Below are 23,074 nucleotides of genomic sequence, written 5' to 3' on the forward strand. Positions count from 1 at the left end.
GATGAGCAGAAATTAGGGGAGAGGCGCTGGGTTACCATGACAACAGGACTCTTGACTCCATCTCTGTCATTCCTCAGTGCCTAACTCCCTCTTGAGTTACTTCAGAGATCTCTGGCATTGGAATGAACACCTGCTCCTAAACTTGAGGGTGATTTGAAGTTGGAGAATAGCTAAGTTTCTAAATAGCACAATGAGCTCATCTTTACTCAAAAGATGTGTAATGTGATAATGCGACAGAACTGAGATGTTTCCTTATCTCTCTTCCAGCAAAGCTGTCATACACCACTGCGAAGGTTCTATAAAAAGTGACAGCGCTAGAGAAATGTCTATGGCAAAGCATCGATAATTAATGATAATGGCTGGGGCCAAATAAATTTTAAAAAGGAAATGAAATTTTAGATAATGTGAAAAATGTCAGAGTAGCATTTGTAGTCTAAATTACAGTCATGTTATAAACATTATTACTCCTAATCTGTTCCTGCAGGTGGATTAAATAACGAGCACACATCTATTACAGACCAGTCTGCATGTTTAGTAAATGTAGAGGGTCTTGTTATTAAATCATTAAGCTCCCCTTTATAGCATCTTAAACTTCATTAGCATATGCAGTGTTTTGTCAGTCTATTAATTCAGGGGAAACCTATGGACTTATAATTTTCTATTTGTCTATAAGGTCTACTAATTTGCCCTCTAAGTTGTTCTGTTTTATTTTTCATCAAAGTGATGACACTCCTAGCTCCTGGATATGCTAAACTAAGTAAAAATAAATATGAGTTCTTTTCCCTTCTGTCCTTGAACTAGCAAATCATAAACTTTGTCAGAGTTACTATAAAAAAGGTCAAAATAGAGGCACAGCTCCTTGCCTCCAAGTTTCTTAGGATCTTGTTGAAAACAGCTACCTGGAATTAGCCAAATTGTAAGGTTTGGGGGCATATTGCCCAGACTGCCACGTCTGCCCAAGATTTCTGACACCAACCCCAAGGGTCCAACTACAAAGTTAGAGGGAAGACTCCACATGAGACCACTCTCACTTCTGATACCAACTGAAGTTTGAAGGGTTCCCAAAACCAACCTCAGATTTGTCAATTCACTAGAAGGACTCATGGACTTGGTGAGAGTACTCACAGCAACAATTTATTACAGAGAAAGGGCACAAATTAAAATCCAGCCATGGGAAGAGATGCATAGGGCAGAGTTTGGCAGGGTTCTACACATGAAGTTTCCATTGTCTGCTCCTGTGGAGTCAGAATGTGTTACCCTCCCAGTGTTGATTTGTGACAATATGCACTGAGTATCCAACCCCTGGTTCAGTGGGCAGAGTTTTTGCTGGAGCTTCAATAAGTATTGATTAATTGATTTCCCAAGTGGTTGAACCTGGTCTCTAGGTTGACTAATACTGCATGACCCAAAGCCCATGACCTAAATCACATGGGTGATCTTTCTGGCATGGCCAGCTCTGACCCCAAGACTATCAGGTGTGGCCTTCAGATCTGGTGTGGCCAATCCATCCTCTAAGCAAAGACACTCCTAACAGGTCCATAGATTACCTCTCAGAAGCTGAGGTCTAAGGCTAGACCTCCCTTTGGGCAAGGGCATATTCTTTACTACACGAGATCTGAGACTAGTCCGAGTGGAAAGGAAGTACTAAATTGTGTAGTTGGAGGAGGGGGGCTTAGTGTGAGCTTGGATGAACAAACAAATATTTGAAGAGCAATGGTAGGAACATGGAATATTCCCCAGAGAGAGAACCTTTAAGGAGGAGGTGGTAAATGTCTTCTGAAATGTGAACGGCCAGTGTGTGCAAAAGAATTATTCTTACCCTGTGTGCCCCTAGAAAACAGAGCCAGTTCCCATGGGTTAGAAGTACAAGGAAGATTTAAGTTCAATATAAGAAAGAGCTTTCTAATAATCGAGGCTACTCAAAAATATTACACAGGCAGCCCTGGGAGATGGTAAATGTTCAGTCGTGAAAAAAATTCTGGCAGAAAACAGATTACCTGTTACAGTGGCAGTCCTTTTATTCAAAATATGCAATGACCCTTAAGAATCCTTTCAACTCTAATACTCTATGGCTCTAAAAATATTTTTCAACCTTGACTCAGAATTGTATCCTGGAATCAGTGGACTTTCTATATTGTGGTTCTTATTATGTAAATTACCTTTAAAACATCTTATGTCATACCTGGGTGCTATGGCCTTGAATTAGATGTACATTTTTCTGATCAGAACTTAGATTTTATAATATTGAGAGTAATTCAGATTCTACTAATTCTGAGTGATCCAGAGCTTAGACTGGGGTCCTGCTTTCCCTTGCTCTACATCAGAGGGAGTGAGTGGTTAAGCAAGTAAATAATGTAAAAAAATTTTTTTCATGGAACACATTTAATTTATATAAACGAACCTGTTTTATAACCACTTTAGTCATTGCCAGTGTGTCTTGTTAAATGAGTTGGAAGCAGATTAGTTAGGATTTTAACTTGAAATCTCCTGTTAGCTATAAATTCAAGTTGTATACTTTACTTCGTGCTTCTCATGAAGTAGGCTGAATTATGTGAATTTTATCTTACTTGGATGAACGGAACACTGATATCCAGGACCAAATGGATTCATGTGGTCCACATTTCCCTAGATTTCATCTTCCTATGTGAACAGTGGTAAACTATTAAAGTCATAGTTCAGATTTCACTGGCCACCACCCACACCTGTGATGTAGAAACCTCTTGTGTAGACTGTCCTTCCATTCACATGCTTTCCCATGTCCCTCAGGAAGCTCACATAGATGCTCATCATGTGCCTGGTCCTCCAGGAGGTAACTGCTGCTCCACCTGGGTCCCTGTGGGCACCATGGCTCCTCGCCTGCCTCTGCTTAGGCACTGCCCCCAACGTTCTAGAGCCATCATGGCACTAGGCCTCAATCACCAGGATGGCATGTGTTACCTATATCAGACACATCCCTAAATGGCGCCGTTTGCACCTCGGGGCTATACAGTGTTTAACAAAAGAGTTCTATGGGAGAACATTAGATGAACCTCGATTACTCTAAGTGGTTACAGTTTCAGGACCTCCGCTAACAGGTGGTCTTAGGTTAAGCAAGGCATGAATGCACACCAGGTGACATATTGGTTGGATCACAAAGGTTGATCCTTCAGCTAGGAGTGGGTAGCTCCCTGCAGGGTCCTCTACTAAGCTCTCCTCTGAGGAGGGAAATCATCTTGCACACTGCTGAATGCCAGTGTTGCAGAGGCACCTCTGACACACATGTCGGACACAGGAAGCTTTATTATACAAGCCAGAGTCGCTCTCCATGGGGACCTGAGAGCTGTGCTTCTCTACCTCAGCTGCCAGCACGAGGTGCTCTCCTTCCCAGCATCCCACAGATGCCATATGCAGGACAAATGGAGTAGAGATTGAAACGGAGCAGCAAGCACTCTACCTTCATGTGACACCTTTTGAAAATGCCATTAGGATAGCTGGACCTGTGCAAGTTTGGGTACTTCTCTAGTACCAGAAACCAGATAATCCGTGTCCTCAAATGTTGGCATCTTTGAGGGGAACATTGCTGAGAAAAGTCACTGCTGCCTCTCAGATGCTTCTCCCAGAGGGAAGGCGTATAGTCTCCTCAAAGATGTGCACCCATGAAGCCATCATGGAAGGGGGGCTTTGAGTCCCGTATGAAGAAATAAACTCAAGGGAGGGATTTTTCCTCTGTGAAAGTATGTATTTATCTGTCTGTCACAATGTGACAGTGTCACACATAAAGGCACTTGCTTGGGATCTAGAAGACAGACAGGCACAAGAATTGTCCTCACCCAGTGGGACTGGTGCCTCCGTCTCTCTCTCTCTAATGACGGGTAAAGGCCTGCACAGATGTCACCCACCTTGGCCAGGAACATGAGGCCATGGATGCTAATGTCTCAGAGACCTGGTCTCACTGGTGACCCTTCGGGCTACAGTAGAAAGGGATGTTTACAGACCAATAGGATGTGACTAGAAAGGCAGCAGGATCTGTGGGAGAAAGGGTGGCCACTGGAGTAGCCAAAAACTACATCGAGTTGTGGTTTTATCCTACTTGTCTTTTTCTTTTCCTTTCCATTCTTTCTCCCTTTTCCCTCTGCTCTCTCCTCCTGGTGGTCAGTGGATGGATACGGGGGCCTGGGATTTGGGGGCTAGCGCTGGGAGATCGTATTTCCTGGAGCTGACTTGATACCTGGCGGCTCTTGCCCAGTATCTCCAGTTCTCTTTGGGGGCTAGAGAAGACATTCTGGCAATTTACAGGTAAAATGGGTAGGAAATGGCATAGTTACTGGAATGTAATGTAGTTCAGGGTCATCTCCTTAAATATCCTTTAAGGGTACCACTGTGTTCTTGACATTGAAATATTAGTTGTTATCTTGTTTCAACATCTGACCATTCTCTGCATTTGATTTCCATTCTTGACTACTGATGGTGTATTACTTAAGCAAACAAACAAACAAACAAACAAACCGCTGCCTACCTTTTCAAAAAAGAGCCAGACTGTGTGTACACCTGGATGGGCATATGTGTGTGGTTTATATGTCTGCTTCAGTTCTTGCTGCCCGAGAAATCTTTTCTTGCAAATTGTTCTGGAGCTTAATTAGTTTTCTGGATTAACTAAGCTCCTTTCTTTTGATGTGTTATTAAGAATTGACAAAGTAAGGAGGCTCAGCCTCATCTTCTTTTATTCTGTGTCCTCATTGTGTTTGTACTGAAGGAGACCATGTCTGTCGTAAGTGGAATCTACAGTCCTCTCTCATAAGAAGCAGGACTTGAAAGAAGGGCCATCCATTTCCGTGGTGCTGGCATTAGGTGGCCACACTCGGTGAGTCACAGCTCACCACTTCTTTCTCCTTTCAAAAGGCATGGTCAACACATGCCCTACCTTCTCCCTCCAGGGTTCTCCACCTCCTTTCTGGAGAAGAAGTATACTTACCACTGCTCGGGAAAGGAATGACTTTTTGCTTGTGGAATTACCTGGCTGACATCGTAGTGTGACTTCGGACCTCTTGTTTCATGGGCAGCTTGTATCATCTCAGCGGCTGGGACAATTTCCCTTCTCGGGGGTCAGCAAATAAGGAGCTACAGATTCCAGACCATCCTTTCAGAAGGGAATTTAGAGTTTTGTTAGGTGTTTTGGGGACCACATGCAAATAAAGTGTTCTTTGTTGGTCCTTGGATCTTGCCACGTAGGAGACCCCCAGCCAAGGAGACAGAACTGTGCTATCAAGGTGAAGGTCTAGGAGTTCTCTCACAGGGAGTTTCAGTGACCCTGGGGACATCCTCTAGCCTCAAGGGGTCTTTCCTTATCATGTGCTATTTTAGATTCTGTCATTGGCTGTAACGAATGCTATCGTAACGGGGGTTAGCATGTCTGCCCCTCTCACTGGATGGCCAGTCCCTGTTCCCCGCACTTTCTAAGCCCCTGCACGGTGCCTTATATAGGCTCAGTGCTCACTAAGTGTTTCTTCAATGAACTGCCTGCCACAGACACTAATGAGTTTATGGGTTGAGTGAGTGTGAGCATCTCACAGCCCCTTTGGAAGGACGGGATCTGCTTCTGCAGGAAGTAGGAAGTGATTTGGGCCGTCGCCATGGCTACGGCCTGGTGCTTGAGTGATTTCTAAAGGCCGGCGTTTGTTCCTCTGCCTGTATCCAGGGGACAGATTTTAGGTCTCCCTCCGTGAAACCTCTGAACCAAGAGAGAACAACGCGGACAACAGCTAACACAATCACATCAGAAAGAGATTATTGTATAGTAAGGACATTCAGACAGACCTTCATGCTCTGGTGGTGACTCTCTGGCACTGTGCCTGGGGTGATACCACATCATGATTACTCTAAAGGTCAACAAACTTTTCCTGTGAAGGACCAGATACTAAATATTTGTGGTTTTATGGGCCTTATGGGCTGTGTCACATGTACTCAACTCGGCTGTTGTAGTGTGAAAGCAGCCAAAGGCAGTATGTTAATAAGTAGGTGTGGCTGTGTACCAATAAAACTTTATTTATAAAAACAGGCAGTGGGCCAAATTTGGCCAGCAGGTCCTAGTTTGTGAGCTCCTGTCCTAATTGCTCTTTCATGTTCTTTTAAAATTATTATTAATTAAAATGTATTCATTATCCTCTTCTTTCTGTGGTCTCTTTCTATGTCTAGTAAAAGGTTGACTTATTTTAAAAAGCAAGACATTTTTCCAAAAATTGCTATAAAAGGTGTGCGCAGTTGGGGTGGGAGGGAGGTAGAATATGTGTGGATAAAAAACATGGCCATTTGACAAAGTGGCACGGTCGTTCCCCAGACTCCAGTCGGCTCTGCTCTGTCACCAGGCCCCTCCTGTCCCTGCCCAACCTGCCCTGGACAGCCAGGACCCCTCCCACATGGCCCCTGAGTCTCTAACTCCCTCCCTCAGCCTGGGCCTGGGGCTCAGGGGGCCAGCAGCTCTGCACCTGCATGAGAATTCCTCTCGCCTCAGTCTTGATGCAAAGGTGAGTCTGAGTTTGTGCTGACCGTTGCCCTAGAAACTATTTAAACCTTTTTATTCTCCTACCAAAGACGCTGCGTTAAACCAACAGTTTGCAGCCTCTAGTACCCTGCCCCCTCTTTCACCTTCCGTACCCAACTTCATTGTCTTTGTTCCAAGTTAAAGGATCATTATGAGGAGGAAAAAAACCAAAGCTTTATAGCCCCCATTTTTCACTCCCATAAGGATGTGCTTTTTAGAATCTAGAGAGGCCCAGGTGAAAGAATCTTGCTAGCAGTTTCACTGGCTTTCCATCAGGAGAGCTAAAATTCTGGTTGCCAAGCAACATACGTGCCCTGGCCTCTTCCCACAATGTGAACTTAAAAAAAAAAAAAAAAAAAAAAGTCCTATGATTGAGTCATGAATGGAGAACTGTGGAAATACACAGGGCAAACAGTTTGCTATAACAATATTATATCCGTTTTTCTGTCTTTGGTATCTTTCCCAGAGAACGTACCTAGGGTCACACAGAGAAACAAGTGGGTGGTGCCTTCAGCAGAGTGCAGTTGATTAATAAAACAGCATTAGGAACTTCAGAGTATCCCCATTGTTTGCAGACCCCATATTTGTAAATTTTCCTAGTCACTAAAATTCATTTGTGAACCCAAAATCAATCCTCGCAGTGAAAACACTGGCATTTGCAGGCGGGTGCACCAGTGGAACTCTGAGTTGTCCAATGGGCACATTCCCAGCTGAGGCTGCCTTCCTGTTTCACCTGTCTTTCTGTAAACAAGCGTTCTTTTTAGTGTACTTAGTGCCCCATTTTTTGCATTTGTGAACTTTTTGTTGGTGATTCCGCGGTTTAAATGGCCCCTTAAGTACAGTAGTATCTAGGTTTTCGAACATCTCCGTTGATGAACATTTTGGTTTACGAACGCCATAAACCTGCAAATAAATGCTTCGGTTTTCGAACACACCTCGGAAGTCGAACATGTCACGTGGCTTCCGTTGCGTGCAAGATCCTGAGGCCTAGCTGTCCGCTGTTTTCAAACGTTTCAGAACTCGAACGGTCTTCCAGAACGATTACGTTCGAAAACCGAGGTACCACCGTACACTGTTGAAGTACTGTCTAGTGTTCCTTAGTGCAAGAAAGCAGTGGTGTGCCTTACGGAGAAAACGCGTGTGTTAGGTACGCTTCCTCCGGGCATGTTATTGTGCTATTGGTGTGAGTTCAATGTTAATGAATCAACCATATGGTGCATCCAGAAAAAGAAAGACCAAGTTCACTGATCTCTATCTACCTCAGCTGCTCTGGAAAGTGCGGAGGTTAACACCTAACGTGCATGATGACGCTATGGAAAAGTGGTTATATCTGTGGATTCACAAGAGGATGACTGATTAAATTAAAAGAATATAGTGAACAGTGTTGTTGTGAGGCTGAAAGCCACAGAAATCCACGGTCATGATACCCAGGGTCAGGAAAATGGTAAACCCTATCGCTGGTATTTTATTATAAAGAAATGGTGTGTATAATTCATTATTTGTAAGAAATATGGATTAAAGAAGGTATTGTGACACAGAAACATATATGCACAGGAAACAAGGTTGTGTGTTGATCACCTGACAAAATGTTGTGACCAGAGGTGCTTGGGAACCTCAACCATGAGTTTCCCCAGGGAGCAATGGCTCCTAATTCACTAGCACAGTCTTCACTGAGACTTAATAGGAGGCAACTACCGTGAGTAATAAGAACCAGCTGTATGTGATCACAGCTTAACCCTGATGGAATCTGTCCTCCTTTTCACACAGTGAAGACAAAGCCCAAGGCTCATCCAGGGCAGTGTCTCTGCCAAAAATATCTGCCAGGGATGTCTGGCCATCAGCTCTGCTGGTGTCTGTGACATCCAGCTGCATATATGTTGAAAGGAGGTAATGTTTAGATCTGGGCCTCCGTTCTCCTCCGTATCTGCATTTCTTTTCTCTCTTAGTTTGGGCGGCTATAACACAGTACCACAGACTGGATGGCTTAAACGACAGAAATTTATTTCTCCCAATTCTGGAATCTAGAAAGTCCCAAGTCAAGGCGCTGGCAGATGCAGTGTCTGGTGGGGACCCACCTCGTGGCTCGTAGATGTCCATCTTGTTGTCATAACTTCACAGGGTAGAAGGGGTGTGGGAGTTCTCTGGGGTCCCTTTTATAAGGGCACTAATCCAGTTCATAAAGGCTTCACCGTCACGACCTAATCTCATCCCAAAGGTCCTACCTCCCAATACCGTCATATTGGGGCTTAGGACTTCAGCATATGAATTTGGGGAAGACATAAGCATTCAGCCATAATACTCTCTGTCCACCACTTTTATCACTAATTATTTTGCTTGAAGGGAAATGCTGATATATTTTTTAATTGCCCTGGAACTGAGCCAGAGTGAGCCCAGTAGCCCCAAACTGACACTTTAATTGGTCCCAGATGAAAAGGAGAAACAATTGCCTTAACACTGGTCTTATCTCCCTGAAGGCCTATGCAGGTCACGTGTGAAATGATTTCCCCCATTTCCAAGATCTAATCCCTGCTGACAGCGGCCTGCGTCTCACACCGAGTCTGCAGAGTTGGATAGTCCCTCTCTAGGGAACTCTGCAGGGGTGGTTGACTAGCAGCCTGACAGGGACACGGATGACAGGACAAACTCCTCTCACCTGGCATTATAAACACAGCACAGGAATGTGAACACAGGGCATGGGAAACAATGGGGCTGCCTCCGCCTAGGACCACGGAAGGCTCCAGAAATGAAATGACGTTGGGCAGAAGTTGAGAGGATGCATATTGGGGATGACATAAGCAGAGCCTTTTAAAAGCGAGGCAGGAAAAATGTTGAGACAGTATAAGAATGGAACAACACAAGCTATTCCTTCAGGTCATTTTTTAAAGAGCATAGAAATGCAGTCTGTAAACTCCTGGGTCTCATTACCACCACTCAGGGCCCTGGCTCCATACAGTACCTGCAAAGCCCCATCGGAGGCCTTTCTAGAAAGTTCTGTGCTCTGTTTGCTGATTGAGTCAGTGCTTGGGCCTATGTCTGTGTTTTGTCACGTATCATCAGGGACACGAATCCCTTCATTATTAGTCTGTGCAAATATGAGAGTTCAGAGACAATAGCAATAAAATGACTGCAGTTCCTTGGCAGAAGGAACTTGGCCTGTCTTACAAACACATAGATCTTCAGTGCAAGTTCATGGCCGGGGAACTACTTCTTGTGGCAGGGATTGCCTGCGTGCAGACACTCACAGTAAAGGACCGTGTGTACAGACAGCGTGCCGAATCACCAGTCACAAAGCCATCTCTCTCTTCATCCCTTCCTCTGGTTTCTATCCCCAGGTCTCATTATGTGCAATGTCATATGCATGCACACAGACGCACAGGAATACCCATCACAGCCAGGACAGAAGTGCCAAGGGAGGTGTTTTGCATGCATTCTGTACTTGGGGTTAGATGCACTTGCTCAGCTGCCAACTACAAATAGCATGCTAGAAAACAATGTTAATTAGTATACGATTAAAAAAAAAATGAAAAAGAAAAAACACTGCCCACAACAAAAAAAGCCATGTAGAGAGGCCTGAAGTCCTGCCCTGACAGCCAAAGAGAAGCATGGTCCGCTAATGCAGCCTTAATCCACTTTGTTTGGCAGAGAAAGCAAGCTCACCATGCTGCTCCGGGAATCCCTGGGGAACATGAACTGTCGCACCACCATGATCGCTCACATCTCGGCGGCAGCCGGGAACTACGCGGAAACCCTGTCCACCATCCAGATCGCCTCGAGAGTCTTGAGAATGAAGAAAAAGAAAACGAAGGTAAGGAGCTCGCAGGGGGTGCAGTAATGAAGGCGCTTTGGGAGCCCTGCCCTGGAGCTGAGTCAGAAAGAGCCCAGTCAGGGTTTCTCATCCGCGAGCACCAGAGGCAAGGGTGCTCAGGGTCCCCCTGGGGGCTGGAAAACCCCGAGGCTGATATAGAAGAAAGTCACTTCCTGTCCCTACAGTTGGTGCTTTCCCAGTCGTCCACCTGGACCCCTGACAGGGAGCGCCTGTCCACTTTACATAGTTCAAATGGATGGCTACTTTGAGGTGGAACATTTGGGAGGGTGGGAAGCATTCACAGTGTACCTCTCACCTGCTTTGGCCCTCTGTAGATCCAGACTGTGTCCTTCCACTGGCTGACCCCAAAGAGGATTGTTAACTTGCTGCTCACGTGGCCCCATGCTCCCTGTGTTTCCAGGAGGCACTTTCAGGCTGCCGGGTTTTGCTGGGTGGGCCTCGTTGTTGGTTGATGGTAAGAGTCTGCTAACAACCAGCAGGCTTATTTTCCAGACAGAGGCCACGCCAGGACAGACAGTAGTGGTGTGATAAGTATGTTTGAGAAGATAATCATGATGGGCGTCACTCTGCTCTAGGGCCAGCTGGTGACGTGTGGGGCTTTCCCCCTTCCTTTTGTAGCTTTTCTTTGTAGAAAATGAGTCTTGCCAACCAGTGTTCTGTGATACCAGGTGCCACTGATGGCTTGGGTGTACCACGTTGGTGACCCCGTAGCCCTTCGGAAGTCAGACCTAGGTTGCTCACCTCCTTTCATGAGCAGCCTCTGTTTCCCCATGTGTCATGTAAGGGTTACCCTTCGCATCTAAGGCCATGATGTGGAACATGGGACCCAAGCCTGGCATGTCCCAGGTAACAGCCCACATGCAGGGAAGCTGACCGGGGGCCTGGAGAGCCTCCGTCCAGTCAGCAGGGCCGGCTCCCTAGGAGGGCTGTCTTGGAAGGCTCCCCAAGCTAAGTGTTCTCCTCTCGCTCACAGTACACGTCAAGCTCCTCTGGGGGAGAGAGCTCCTGTGAAGAAGGCAGAATGCGCAGGCCCACCCAGCTGAGACCCTTCCACGCCAGGGCCACGGTGGATTCAGACTTCACGATCCCTCACCTGTCCAGTGACCCCGACTACTCTTCCAGCAGCGAGCAGTCCTGTGACACGGTCATCTACATTGGGCCAAATGGCACGGCCCTCTCTGACAAGGAGCTCACTGACAACGAGGGCCCCCCAGACTTTGTCCCCATTGTGCCGGCCCTGCAGAAGACCAGGGGTGACAGCCGGCCTGTGGAGGCTGGAGAGGCCACGGCCAGCAAACCTGAGAGGGATTGCCTGAAGTGCAACACGTTTGCCGAGCTGCAGGAGAGGCTGGATTGCATTGATGGCAGTGAAGAGCCCAGTAAGTTTCTTTTTGAAGAGCTGCCTGCCCAGTTTGGGGCAGAGCAGGCAAGCAAGTGTCCCCCGTTAAGCCAAGCGGCTGGAGCAAACCCGTTCAGTGAGTCTGATAAGGAAGATAATGCGTCAGACGGCCCGCTGAGTGACAGAGAAGGCACTGACGCCCTGGCTTCCAGGAGGCAGAGGAGTCGCTCGCCTGCCCCTGCAGCCGTGCTCACCAACAGCCCCCCTCCTGCCTCGCCCAGGAGCATCCCCGGCAGCAGCAGCCAGCACAGTTCTTCCCAGCTCGTGCAGAGCCCCAGCCTCCAGAGCAGCCGAGAAAGCCTGAACTCCTGTGGCTTTGTGGAAGGCAAGCCCAGGCCCATGGGCTCCCCGCGGCTGGGCATTGCCAGCCTGTCCAAGACCTCAGAGTACAAGCCAGCCAGCTCTCCTTCCCAGAGATGCAAAGTCTACACGCAGAAGGGCATCCTGCCTTCCCCTGCCCCCCTGCCTCCCTTGAGCAAGGACTCCGGCACAGTGCCCAGCGAGTCCCTGCTGCAGCCCGAGGTGCGTACACCTCCGGTTGGAATGAGCCCCCAGGTGTTGAAGAAATCCATGTCTGCTGGGAGCGAAGGGTTCCCCGAAACTCCTGCTGATGACGAGCCTCAGGCAGCAACGTCTCCAGATTCCAAGAAGGAGATCGTCAGCACCACCATGGTGACGGTGCAGCAGCCGCTGGAGCTGAACGGCGAGGACGAGCTGGTGTTCACGCTGGTGGAGGAGCTGACCATCAGCGGGGTCCTGGACGGCGGCCGCCCCACCAGCATCATCAGCTTCAACAGCGACTGTTCTGTGCAGGCCTTGGCCTCGGGCTCACGGCCCGTCAGCATCATTGGCAGCATCAGCGAGGACCTGGAGTGCTACTCCAGCATGGCTCCGGTCTCCGAGGTCAGCATCACGCAGTTCCTGCCCCTCCCAAAGCTGAACCTGGACGAGAAGGGCCGGGAGGCAGGGAGCAGGCGTTCCTCCATCAGCTCCTGGCTGAGTGAAATGAGCACAGGCAGTGATGGCGAGCAGTCGTGCCACAGCTTCATAGCCCAGACGTGTTTCGGGCACGGGGAAGCAATGGCAGACCCTCCGGCCTCCGAGTTTGTCGGCGGCCTCCAGAACACTGCCGTGGTGTGCCGGGAGAAGCCAAAGGCAGGCCCCGATAATGTACTCATCTTGTCTGAAATGGGGGAAGACTCTTTCAACAAAGCCACCCCCATCAAAGGCTGTAAGATCTCCACCCTGGGCAAAGCCATGGTCACCATCTCCAATACGGCAAATCTGAGCAGCTGCGAAGGGTACATCCCCATGAAGACCAACATTACGGTGTACCCCTGCATTGCCATGAGCCCCCGGCATGTCCAAGAAACTGAGGCATCCATGGCCACTGGCGGCTCAGCCTCCAAAGCAGCCCTGTCCCAGGAGAGCAAGGAAACCACTGCAAAGAAAGAGATGACATTCGAGGACCCCTGGCTAAAACGAGAAGAGGAGGTAAAGAGAGAGAATGCCTATCCCAGTGAAGGAGAGATGAAGTATGAGGGTGCAGCCGGCCCCGCCAAGCCTGAGGCCAGAGCAGAGCGGGAACAGGACAGGAAGGCCAGCCCCGGTGACAGGCTGAGCAGCAGCAGCGGTGAGGTGTCTGCCTCCTCTGGCACCGACAACTTCAGGAGGGTAGTGGATGGCTGTGAGGTGGCCCTGCCCAGCGTGCCTGCCCAGAGCCCTGCACATCCCAACAAAAGCCTGAAGTCCAGCAGCCTTCCCAGGGCTGCTCAGAAAGCCAGCCGTCAGGAGGAGCTAGATGGCATCTTCTATCACTGCGCCCCCGAGACCAACGGCATTGGGACGGCTCCGGGCATCCAGCCCTCCAAGGCAACCCTGGAGAGGAAGGTGGCATCACCCAAGCACTGTGTCCTGGCTCGCCCCAAAGGGACGCCCCCACTGCCCCCCATCCGAAAGTCCAGCTTGGACCAGAAGAACCGGGCCAGCCCCCAACACGGTGCCGGCAGCGGTACCAGCAGCCCCTTGAACCAGCCCACGGCCTTCTTGGCCAGCTTCCCGGATGAGCCGAGCGGCAGGGTGAGGGATGCCAGCAGCAGCAGCAAGCTCTTCAGCGCCAAGCTGGAGCAGCTGGCCAGCAGGACCAACTCCCTGGGCAGGACCACCGTCAGCCACTACGAATGCCTGTCGCTGGAGCGGGCCGAGAGCCTGTCCTCCATGAGCTCCCGGCTGCACGCCGGCAAGGACAGCACCATGCCCCGCGCGGGGCGGAGCCTGGGCCGCAGCGCCGGGGCCTCGCCCACGAACCCGGGCCCTCCACAGTCGCAGTCGGCCGGCGCCTCTCCCAAGGCCAGCCAGTCCAAGATCTCTGCTGTGAGCAAGCTGCTCCTGGCCAGTCCCAAAGCGCGCAGCCTGTCCACCTCCACCACCAAGACGCTCAGCTTCTCCACCAAGTCCCTGCCGCAGTCGGTGGGCCAGAGCCCCACCCCGGCCCCGAGCGGGAAGCACATGTGCTGGTCCACGCAGTCGCTGAGCAGGAGCCGCGGCTCCGGCCTGGCTGCCAAGCTGCCGCTGCGCGCGGTCAACGGGCGCATCTCCGAGCTGCTGCAGGGCAGCGCGGGGCCCCGGGCCTTGCAGCCGCGGGCCGGGCCCGACGACGAGCGCGCCGGGGGCCCCGACGACAAGCCGGCGGCCGTGCCCCTGCTGCCGTCGCCCTACAGCAAGGTCACGCCCCCGCGGAAGCCCCACCGCTGCAGCAGCGGTCACGGCAGCGACAACAGCAGCGTGCTGAGCGGGGAGCTCCCGCCGGCCATGGGCAAGACCGCGCTGTTCTACCACAGCGGTGGCAGCAGTGGCTACGAGAGCATGATACGCGACAGCGAGGCCACCGGCAGCGCGTCCTCCGCCCAGGACTCCATGAGCGAGAACAGTAGCTCCGTGGGCGGGAGGTGCCGTAGCCTCAAGACCCCAAAGAAACGCTCCAATTCAGGTAGGCGCCCGGGCACAGGGCGTGGGTGGGTGGGGGGCAAAGGGCAGGACATGTGGCCCGAACCCCACTGCTGCCCTGTCCTGCGGGTGGTGTCCAGGCCCGTGGGGTTGACACTTGGTCTCTCCTTTCCTCACAGCCTGTCACCCTGTGAGCCACAGCTGGGGACAGAGCTATGCAGGGTTTCACTGTAAAAACCGGACCTACTATTTGGGCGTCAATAGACCACAAGGTTGTGAGTGCCCCTCTGTCATCAGCCTGGTGAATGTGTGGGATGCTGGTGGCAACCAGGATGCCCACTGCACACTTACCAGTGGCAGGAGTAAAGCTACCTGTTCCTTTGTGGGTTCCCTCACCCTATGCCCAGGTTTGTCTGCTCAAGGACCGAGGTTCTAGTTGCTTAGAGCTTCCTGAGGGGTCAGGTCAGAGTTCCCTCATGACCTAGTGGCTGCAGAAGCTGAAATGGGGGGCTGGTGGCCCCCAGGACCTTGGCAGCCTCTCTCTGGAAATAGGAGGAATCATGCTATGTCTCATTGAAAGTGCAAAGGGGGAGGCCCTTCCTCCAGTAACCCCCCACCCCAGCCTCGAACACACAGACACACTCATGGGCCATTATGTATGCACACCCACCACAGGGCCTGAAATGCACACACACACACACACACACACACACACCCCGTTACTGTGGGACTTTGCCATGTGGCCACGTGTGTTTGCATGTCACAGAGAGCTTTCATATACTCCAATGGAGTGGCTTGAATCTACCAATCCATTTTGTTCTTTCAATATCTTTTATTCTTTTTTTCAAGACTTGCCTTTTTTGGTTTGGCTGTTGCACAGGAGTCAAGAGGAAGAAAAACTGTAAAATACCTGCCTGGAGAGGGGAGAGCACATGTCCTTGCTCTGGCACTCCCTCCTGTGACAGAAGCTGTCCTCTGAGGGTCTCGTGTTAGGTTAGGCTGTTAAAGGAAAATGGTGTAAAATAAATCGCCAGCCTAGGTGCCAGGAGTGGGATTTACTATAGAGTATGGAGGGCATGGGACCTCGGTGAGCAGCTGTAGATCCAGGGCTCCGTAATGGATATGGAGATATGCTCCTTTCAGGTTAGGTGACCTTGTCTCACTTATTTATTATTATTGTTAAGAGAAATGCTGGCTGTCAGACATGATCAGCATAAATCAAAAGCAACTTCTTTAAAAGTTAAAAGCCATAAAACTCCTCACAGGAAATTCCTGGCCAGATGGCTGGATTTGACCATTACTTAGAGGTGTTTGGAATTGCAAAGGAGAGAGGCAGTTACCTTTTATCAGAGATTGCTTTTGGATTTGGAAAGTTTGAATGCTTTGGTTACTTCCTTCGTAAATATGAACTGGAACTACATTACTAGGAAGATGTCCTTGAACTCCCTGAGTGCTTCGTAGTATCTGTAACAGTAGAAACAACCAAGGTCACTTAGTTCACCTTTCCTGGAGATCCATGTTGGTGGAGAGTGGATGCAGGTGGGCTTGTTCTCCTGGCTATAACATGGAGCAGTAAGAAGACTGAGGTAGAAAGCAGGAAACTTGGGGTCTTGGGCTGTGTGACCTTCAAGGAATGACTGTCCTCTCTGGGCTGCAATTTTCTCACCTAGAAGTAAAGTGAGGGCGTTGGTAGAGAACCATGATGGTCTCTCTGATGCCCACATTGTAGGAAACAATTCAAATATATAAACAATATTGGTGGTGACTCAACTTCCTTCCCATAAAACGATCCATAGTCAGTGAGGTTTATTTTCAGTTAAATATTGATCAGGCCCCTTCTTTGCTTTTAGAACTTGGCGATAAGGAAGTTTCAGGCGTGGTGGGGGAGGGGCAGGCAGCAGGGAAGACAGGCCACTGTAAAAAGTCAGTGATGTGATTGGAGAGAAAGGACAAAAAGTGTGGGACAGACAACCTTGAGCCAAGGCGCATTGCCAAATCCTGAGCAGTGGAGTGAGACGTAAGTAGAGGAAGCATTTAAACCAAGGGAGGGCCCAGAGCACCAGAAGAAGGCTTTGGGGAAACACTGAGCATGGCCCTGAGGGTGCTTAGGCAGAGGGTATGGAGGGCACTGCAGGCCCCGGCAGTGATGGTAGCACAAACTCGGAGCAGCAGGAGCCTGGCCTTAGGCAACAGAATGAGATTATATCATCGGAGGCGATATTCTTAGTGGATGTAATGACAGAAAGAAAATTTAAGCCCAGCTGAGGTTCTACCTCGAACATCTGGCAACTATAATAAGAATGATCGTGAAGTCGTGCACCCCAGAACAACGGGGATATGTCCTGTGTCATTGGGCCATTTCATCGTCGTGCAGACATCATAGAGTGTGCCCTTACATAAACCCAGATGTATCGCCTACTACACATCTAGGCTACATGGGGCAGCCTCCTGAGTCTAGCCTATAAGCCTGTACGCCGTGTTACTGCAAAACAACACGAGATTAAATCAAGCACAGGAGAAAATGATGCAAGCAGGAGATGTAATAAACACGAGACGTATGAGGCTGCTGCTGGCATAAGCCGTGTATTGTTTTATAGCAAAGTCTTTTTTTATAAGTAGAAAAAGTACACTCTAAAATAACAGTAAAAGGTGTAGTAAATACATAAACCAGTAACATAGTTGTTCGTTATTACTGAGGCTTGTGTACTGTACATAATTGTATGTGCTATACTTTTATACGGCTGGCAGTGCAGCAGGTTGGTTTACACAAGCACATGAGTAATGCATTGCACTAAGACATTTCACTAGGTGACAGGAATTTCTCAGATTCATTGTGACCTTATGGGTCTGCCCAGAGGAGAAGTCTGTGGCCCCGGGCACTGGCTCCGTCTTATCTCCAGCTTGGGAAGAGTTTACTCTCCAGTTAAAGCTCTAAGCAGACAGTACAGCCAGCACAGCCGTTCATGGGCCAGGGCCTGCGGAGCTGGCTCTTGTTGGTCAATAAAACCGCACAGATCGATCCTCTCTCTCTGCCTCTCATCTCTGACGTCTTTGGTTCCTTTCAAGTCAGTGCACTATGCGTTCTGATTCTCTGTCTTCCTAGTGCCCGTACCTTGAATCAGAATGAAGACAGTGGGTGGTGGAGGGAAAGCGGATGGTGATGGGTTCTCGGGGGTGGGAGTTTGGGGGTGGACAGAAGCACATCCCTGAGGAGTGCTGTGAGGTGTCAGCACTCACGTGCCCTGTTTCCTGAGATTTGACCTAAGAGGCAGCATCTTCAAACTCAGTGTGGGCACTTCTGTCTGGACTCAGTGGTGTCCCCAATGGAAAGCCCAATGTCAGGCCTGTCCCCTGAGCCACCAGTGCTACAGAGGACAGACTGAGATGGGCTGTGACTGGTCAGTGGCCCCTTTTAATGCATGCAGCTGGCCTCCATGTATTAAAAAGGTGAGGGTGGTTTCAGCCTCTGTTTAGGGAGAGGGAACCTGGTTGAAAGTTTCATGAAAACACCAGCATTGACTTTCTGAAGTCGAATCGGGGCCATTTCACATAGCAAAACTATATTGGCGGCTATCAGCTTAAGTGTATTTTTATACACTCAACTTCTGCCCCTCTGGATTGAGTGCTGGGCTGATGAGCAGGGATTGATCGAGAAGAAGAAGGAATCCTGACCCACGGGCATCAGGAGGAGGCTGTTTCAGGATGTGTGATCCCCAGTCAGACAGGCCGTGTCCAATAGGGCCCCATGCCACCATTGCCCGGCTGACGTGCTTTCCCCACAACTTCCTTACCACGGATGCCCCCTGACCTTCCAGCAACTGGAAGGAAGCGGTCACTGGCAGAGACTAGGCTCAGGCGGAAAGCTGGAAGCGTCTGCTTGAGAGGTGGAGCTGGCGGAGCATGCAGAAAACCAAAGAAATCACATCTATGTGAGGACCTAGACAAGGTCCTGTGACCAGGCTTCTCCCAGTGATAGCATGGCTTGTGGGCACCATTGCTTTCTGTGCCTTTCCGAGCAAAGCAAGGGCACCGTCTCTTCCTCTGAAACTTCCTTCACAGCCTTAAATGCCATTTCCTCTAGTCTGACCATGTGCCCTGCCCTAGTCCTCAGCTTTCCCCATTGTACTCTAAGCAAGGCTTGCAGTGCACCTGTGGGAGGCATGAGAGAGGGTGGAAGGGCTCCTCAGTGGGCGGCACAAGACGTGCTCGATATCCGTTCATTCATGGAATGGACGTACAGGTAACCAAATTCAAAACTCTGAGAAAAGCCATGATACCCGAACACGGAAGCCTCGCTCCTGGACTCCAATCCCTTTAACCTTAGGTACTCACTTCTCCCCTTGGCAGGGAGTGATGTGGTGAAGAAGGTGGAAAGGTGCAAGGTAGCATGGAAAGAAGGCAACGGGAATTAGATAGCCTTTAGGATATTTCTGTTAAGCTATCGCAGCCCGTGAAATGTCATTGTCTATTCGGGCTGGTTACCTTCCTATCTCCCCCGTCAGGGTGATCTCCACTCCCCTCCTGATCCCCTGGAGTGGGAATCGGAGGGAGAGAGATGGTGGCCCTTGTTCCAGCTATTTTCCCATCTGGGGTAGCCAGACTCCAAAGTGGACCCCAATGGTTCCTGCCTCCTGGTATCCACACCCTGAATAGTCCCCTCCTATACTGTAACAGGGCTGGTCTCTGTGTCCAGTAGAGTGAGACGGAAGTGATGGGATGTCAGTGTCAAGATTAGGTTATAAAAGACGCTGCTGCTTCCGTCTTGGGTGCCCTTTCTTGCTCTGGAGACAGCCATACACAGCCGTATGGAGAGGCTCCTGGGTCAATGAACTGAAGCCTGCCCAGCCGCCATGTGAGTGAGCTTAGAAGTGGATGCTCCAGCCCATCAAGGCCTCCGATGATGGCAGCCCCATCTGATAGCTTGACTGCAGCTCACGAGGGACCCTGAGCCAGAACCACCCAGCTGAGCTGCTTCCAGATTCCTGACCCACAGGAATGTGTGAGAGAATCAATGTTTGTTGTTTTTTAGCTGCGAGGTTTGGGGTAATTTATTACATAGCTATAGATCACTAATACACCACCCATCCCATGACACTGCTCAGTTCCTCCCTTATGTCTCATGCCAGCGGGTCCTTGGAAGAGTCATCACAAATGCCTGACATGTTTCCCCAGCTGGGGCCCAAACACTGAGACCCATTCCATTAGGACCACTTTTAGAGAGGTGCTTCCTGATGTGTCCTCGGCATCGGGGGAGGTGAGGAGCAGGACTAGTCACCCTCACTAGGGTCTGAGGACACATTATCAAACCCAGAGAAGACAGCATCACAGGAGGCCCTTCACCAGTGCTGGCCGCCCAGAGGAATGAGGGCTGCGGGGAGGCGAGGGCCCAGTCTGCACCTGCCGAATGCCCAGACTCTCTGCTTCCCACACCCCTTTGTCAGCCAGAGAACTGAACACCCTCTGCTGATGCTGGCCGTGCCTCAGTATCCCCAGAGGTTCTGCAGCAGCGCCACCTCACAGAGGCCGGAGCTAAGGCCCACAAGGCAAAGCGCTTGGCTCAAAGCCAACTAGCTTGCTCAGAACTTAGAACAAAACAAAACTGTTCTCTGGTTCACTTTTATTGTAAATGTCTTGGACGCTAGGGAGACAGACGTTTACTTTGCTCTAGTGGATGATGTTTCCTGGTTTCATAAATCAGTGTGTGTGTGTGTGTGTGTGTGTGCAAGATAAAGATCTGGACTCTATAGGGTGAGATCAGTCGTGAAACCCAGATGCCTAGATGACACGGTATACGTCACAGAGAAAATTAACTGCACTCAGCGTCCCTCACTGCCCCCCTCATGCCCTGACCAGCCAGGTGGTGCCAGGACTGCCGCCACCATGGGGCGCTTTGCTTGGTCCTGATTCCCTGGAGGAGACAGTGAGAATCCCGCCCGGTGTCTCGGCCCTCTTATTCCACCTCAAAGAAGTCTGGCTCTTTTTCTCCATCTGAGGTTGTGGTACTTGATGCTTTCCTTGGCCTCAGCAGGTCTCTCAAAGTTGGAGAAAAGTAGAATGTCTCTTTCTGGAAGGGTCATCAGGCCATGCTGGCTCAGCACTTGGCAGGCAGAACCTGCTAGAATTAGGGGGAGCAGAAGGGAGGAGGATGGAGAGAGAGTGGAGGAGAGAGGGCACTGACTGCTCTGACCACCGTGGTGAGCGGTGCCGTAAGGACCCCACACTTCCAGGAGCAGCCCACTGATGCCCGCTGCCCATCTTCCAGGCACTCCAGCAAAACCAGGACTGTGCAACCTTCCTGTTCTCAGGGCTGCCTAACCACGGGGTGCAAAGCTATGGCTCACTCCCCTTCATTCTCACTCAGATCTGACTTCGAATGGTGCCTTTATCCATTTCATTGGAAGGCAGAATTAGATAAAGCCCGAACTCAGCTAGCCAAGGCTTCAGGCAAACCCACCTTCTTTCCTCAAGCTCAGGAGGGGACCACATATCACCTGGGAATAAATTAGATCAGGCTCCCTTCAGCTTCAGGATAAACCTGTTGGGATGGCATCAGCTTTCCCAACCATCCTCCTTCCCAGGAGAAAGCAAGTCTCCTAAATGCTCCTTGCCCTCAGAAGGCGCTGCCAGGTCGGTGTCTCAGGAGGTGGCTGTTCTTTGGGGTGAGGCAGCAGCATGACCTAGCCTCTCAGGCCCAAGCTTCCCTTCCAAGGGGCCAGGTCTGGAGCGGCCCCACCACCTCCTGCTGGGAGAGGAGCTAGAACCAGTGGAACAAACAAGACAGTCGCCCAAAGAAAGGGATAGTTCCTTTCCAGACCTGGATGAAAAGGTTAGGCCTGTGCTTAGAAGGCAGGTCATGGCTTCACTCACTCGTGCCACCAGTCAAAAAAAAGGTGGTGCTTGGTGCAGTGGGTCCCCTGCCCTGCCAGTCCTGTGGTGTCCTAATCCTCTTTAGACCTGCTCCTAAGGGCACAAATCAGCATGGCATCGCTCTTTATACTTCCCAAGTTACTTCCTGTGTGTTTTTCATCTCCCCAAATCGATTATTGATGCTCAGGGAGCAGCTACTCTGTGCCGAGTTCTGTGGTATTTAATCGCAATACATCCTTTGGGGGATCATTTATTATCTGATATTTTTGCTATTTTGGTGGAGAATGTGGGCAGTGGATTTCTTTTTAACAAGGAAACACTGAGACCTTGGGCAAGTGACTTAAGTTCTTTATATCTTAGTTTCCTCTTCTGTGAGAATTCAATGAGATACTAGGTTTGCCTGTGACAGAAAACTCCCCAGTAACAATACAGAGATTTATATCTCATGTAAAAGTCTTTGTAGGGCATATTTAGGGCAGTGGAAATGCTCTGTATGATGCTATAATGATGGATACGTGTCATCCTACATTTGCCCAAACCCCTAGAATGTGTCAGAATGTAAACTATGGACTTTGGTGACCTGATGTGTGGATGTAGGCTTATCACTTACAAGAAACGTACCTCTCTGCTGGGAATGTTTGTGGTGGGGAAGGTTGTGCCTGTGTGAGGGCTGAGGGTGTATGGGACACCTCTGTACCCCCCTCTCAATTTTGCTGTGAACCTAACAATGCTCTAAAAAATTGTCTTTGGGAAAAAAAAAGAAAAAGTCTGTTACGTGATCATGTAAAAAGTCTCCAGAGTGCCAGGAATCCAGGCTCCTTCTGTGCTTTGTTCGGTTGTTCACAATCTTCATCTCGTGGACCAGCCATTAGGCCCACATTTCATCCAGAACAAAGGAGAAGAGCAGACCCCCACACTTTACAAAAACTTTCTAGCAGCGGCACGTAACACTTCTGCTTGTATTGTGCTGGTGGGAGAGTCAGTCGCACATACCACACAGGGGCAAGCCCTCCATTCCAGGGGGCTGTGGGCTCTGCCACAACTCAGGGTCCCTCTTGCCCAGGAAGAAGGAGAGCAGGCTGAGGGGGCAGCTGGGTGTCTTGTTACCATGTGGAAAGCATGGTGAGGCGGGCCGGGCACATGATCAGAGTTTTCCATAGTATTCTCGTTATCAGTAAATAAATAGTGTTTTCCGGAACTCCTGGTACTACAATGCCAACACTACGACCCTTTTTTCCCAACACAAACGTCTCTTTAATCTCATCCAAGCACATCTCCATGCTGACGGCGTGGCCAGTGTGGCTCGCAGTTCTACACGCTGTGTTTTGGTGCGTGTGCACGTGTGTGCGTGTGTGTATTTCACAGGTAGAGATTGGGGGTGGTTCTAAAGGTGAGGCGGGGGTTTCCCGAGCCTCTGGAGGTAAAGCCTAAATGTGTTTAACCGCGTGGAAAGCTTGAGGTGCGCGGCAGGAGGTGGGTGTTTCAACGTCCTCTGTGCCGCGGACCCCCCTGGGGTGCG

The 23,074-nt window shown here is 50.0% G+C and overlaps 1 protein-coding gene across 2 annotated transcripts in view; it reads left to right on the forward strand.

The window, feature by feature from the left end:
* KIF26B (kinesin family member 26B) overlaps positions 1-23,074 on the forward strand; it is a 402,861-nt gene that overhangs the window by 375,537 nt on the left and 4,250 nt on the right. For both annotated transcript variants that reach the window (XM_019730870.2, XM_019730871.2), the window contains 2 exons: positions 10,160-10,322; positions 11,317-14,731. In XM_019730870.2, the coding sequence (XP_019586429.2) occupies positions 10,160-10,322; positions 11,317-14,731 (3,578 nt within the window). The remainder of the gene's footprint in view (positions 1-10,159; positions 10,323-11,316; positions 14,732-23,074) is intronic.

This window comes from Rhinolophus sinicus, linkage group LG12 (genome assembly GCF_036562045.2).
Source record: "Rhinolophus sinicus isolate RSC01 linkage group LG12, ASM3656204v1, whole genome shotgun sequence".
Classification (NCBI taxonomy): Eukaryota; Metazoa; Chordata; class Mammalia; order Chiroptera; family Rhinolophidae; genus Rhinolophus; species Rhinolophus sinicus.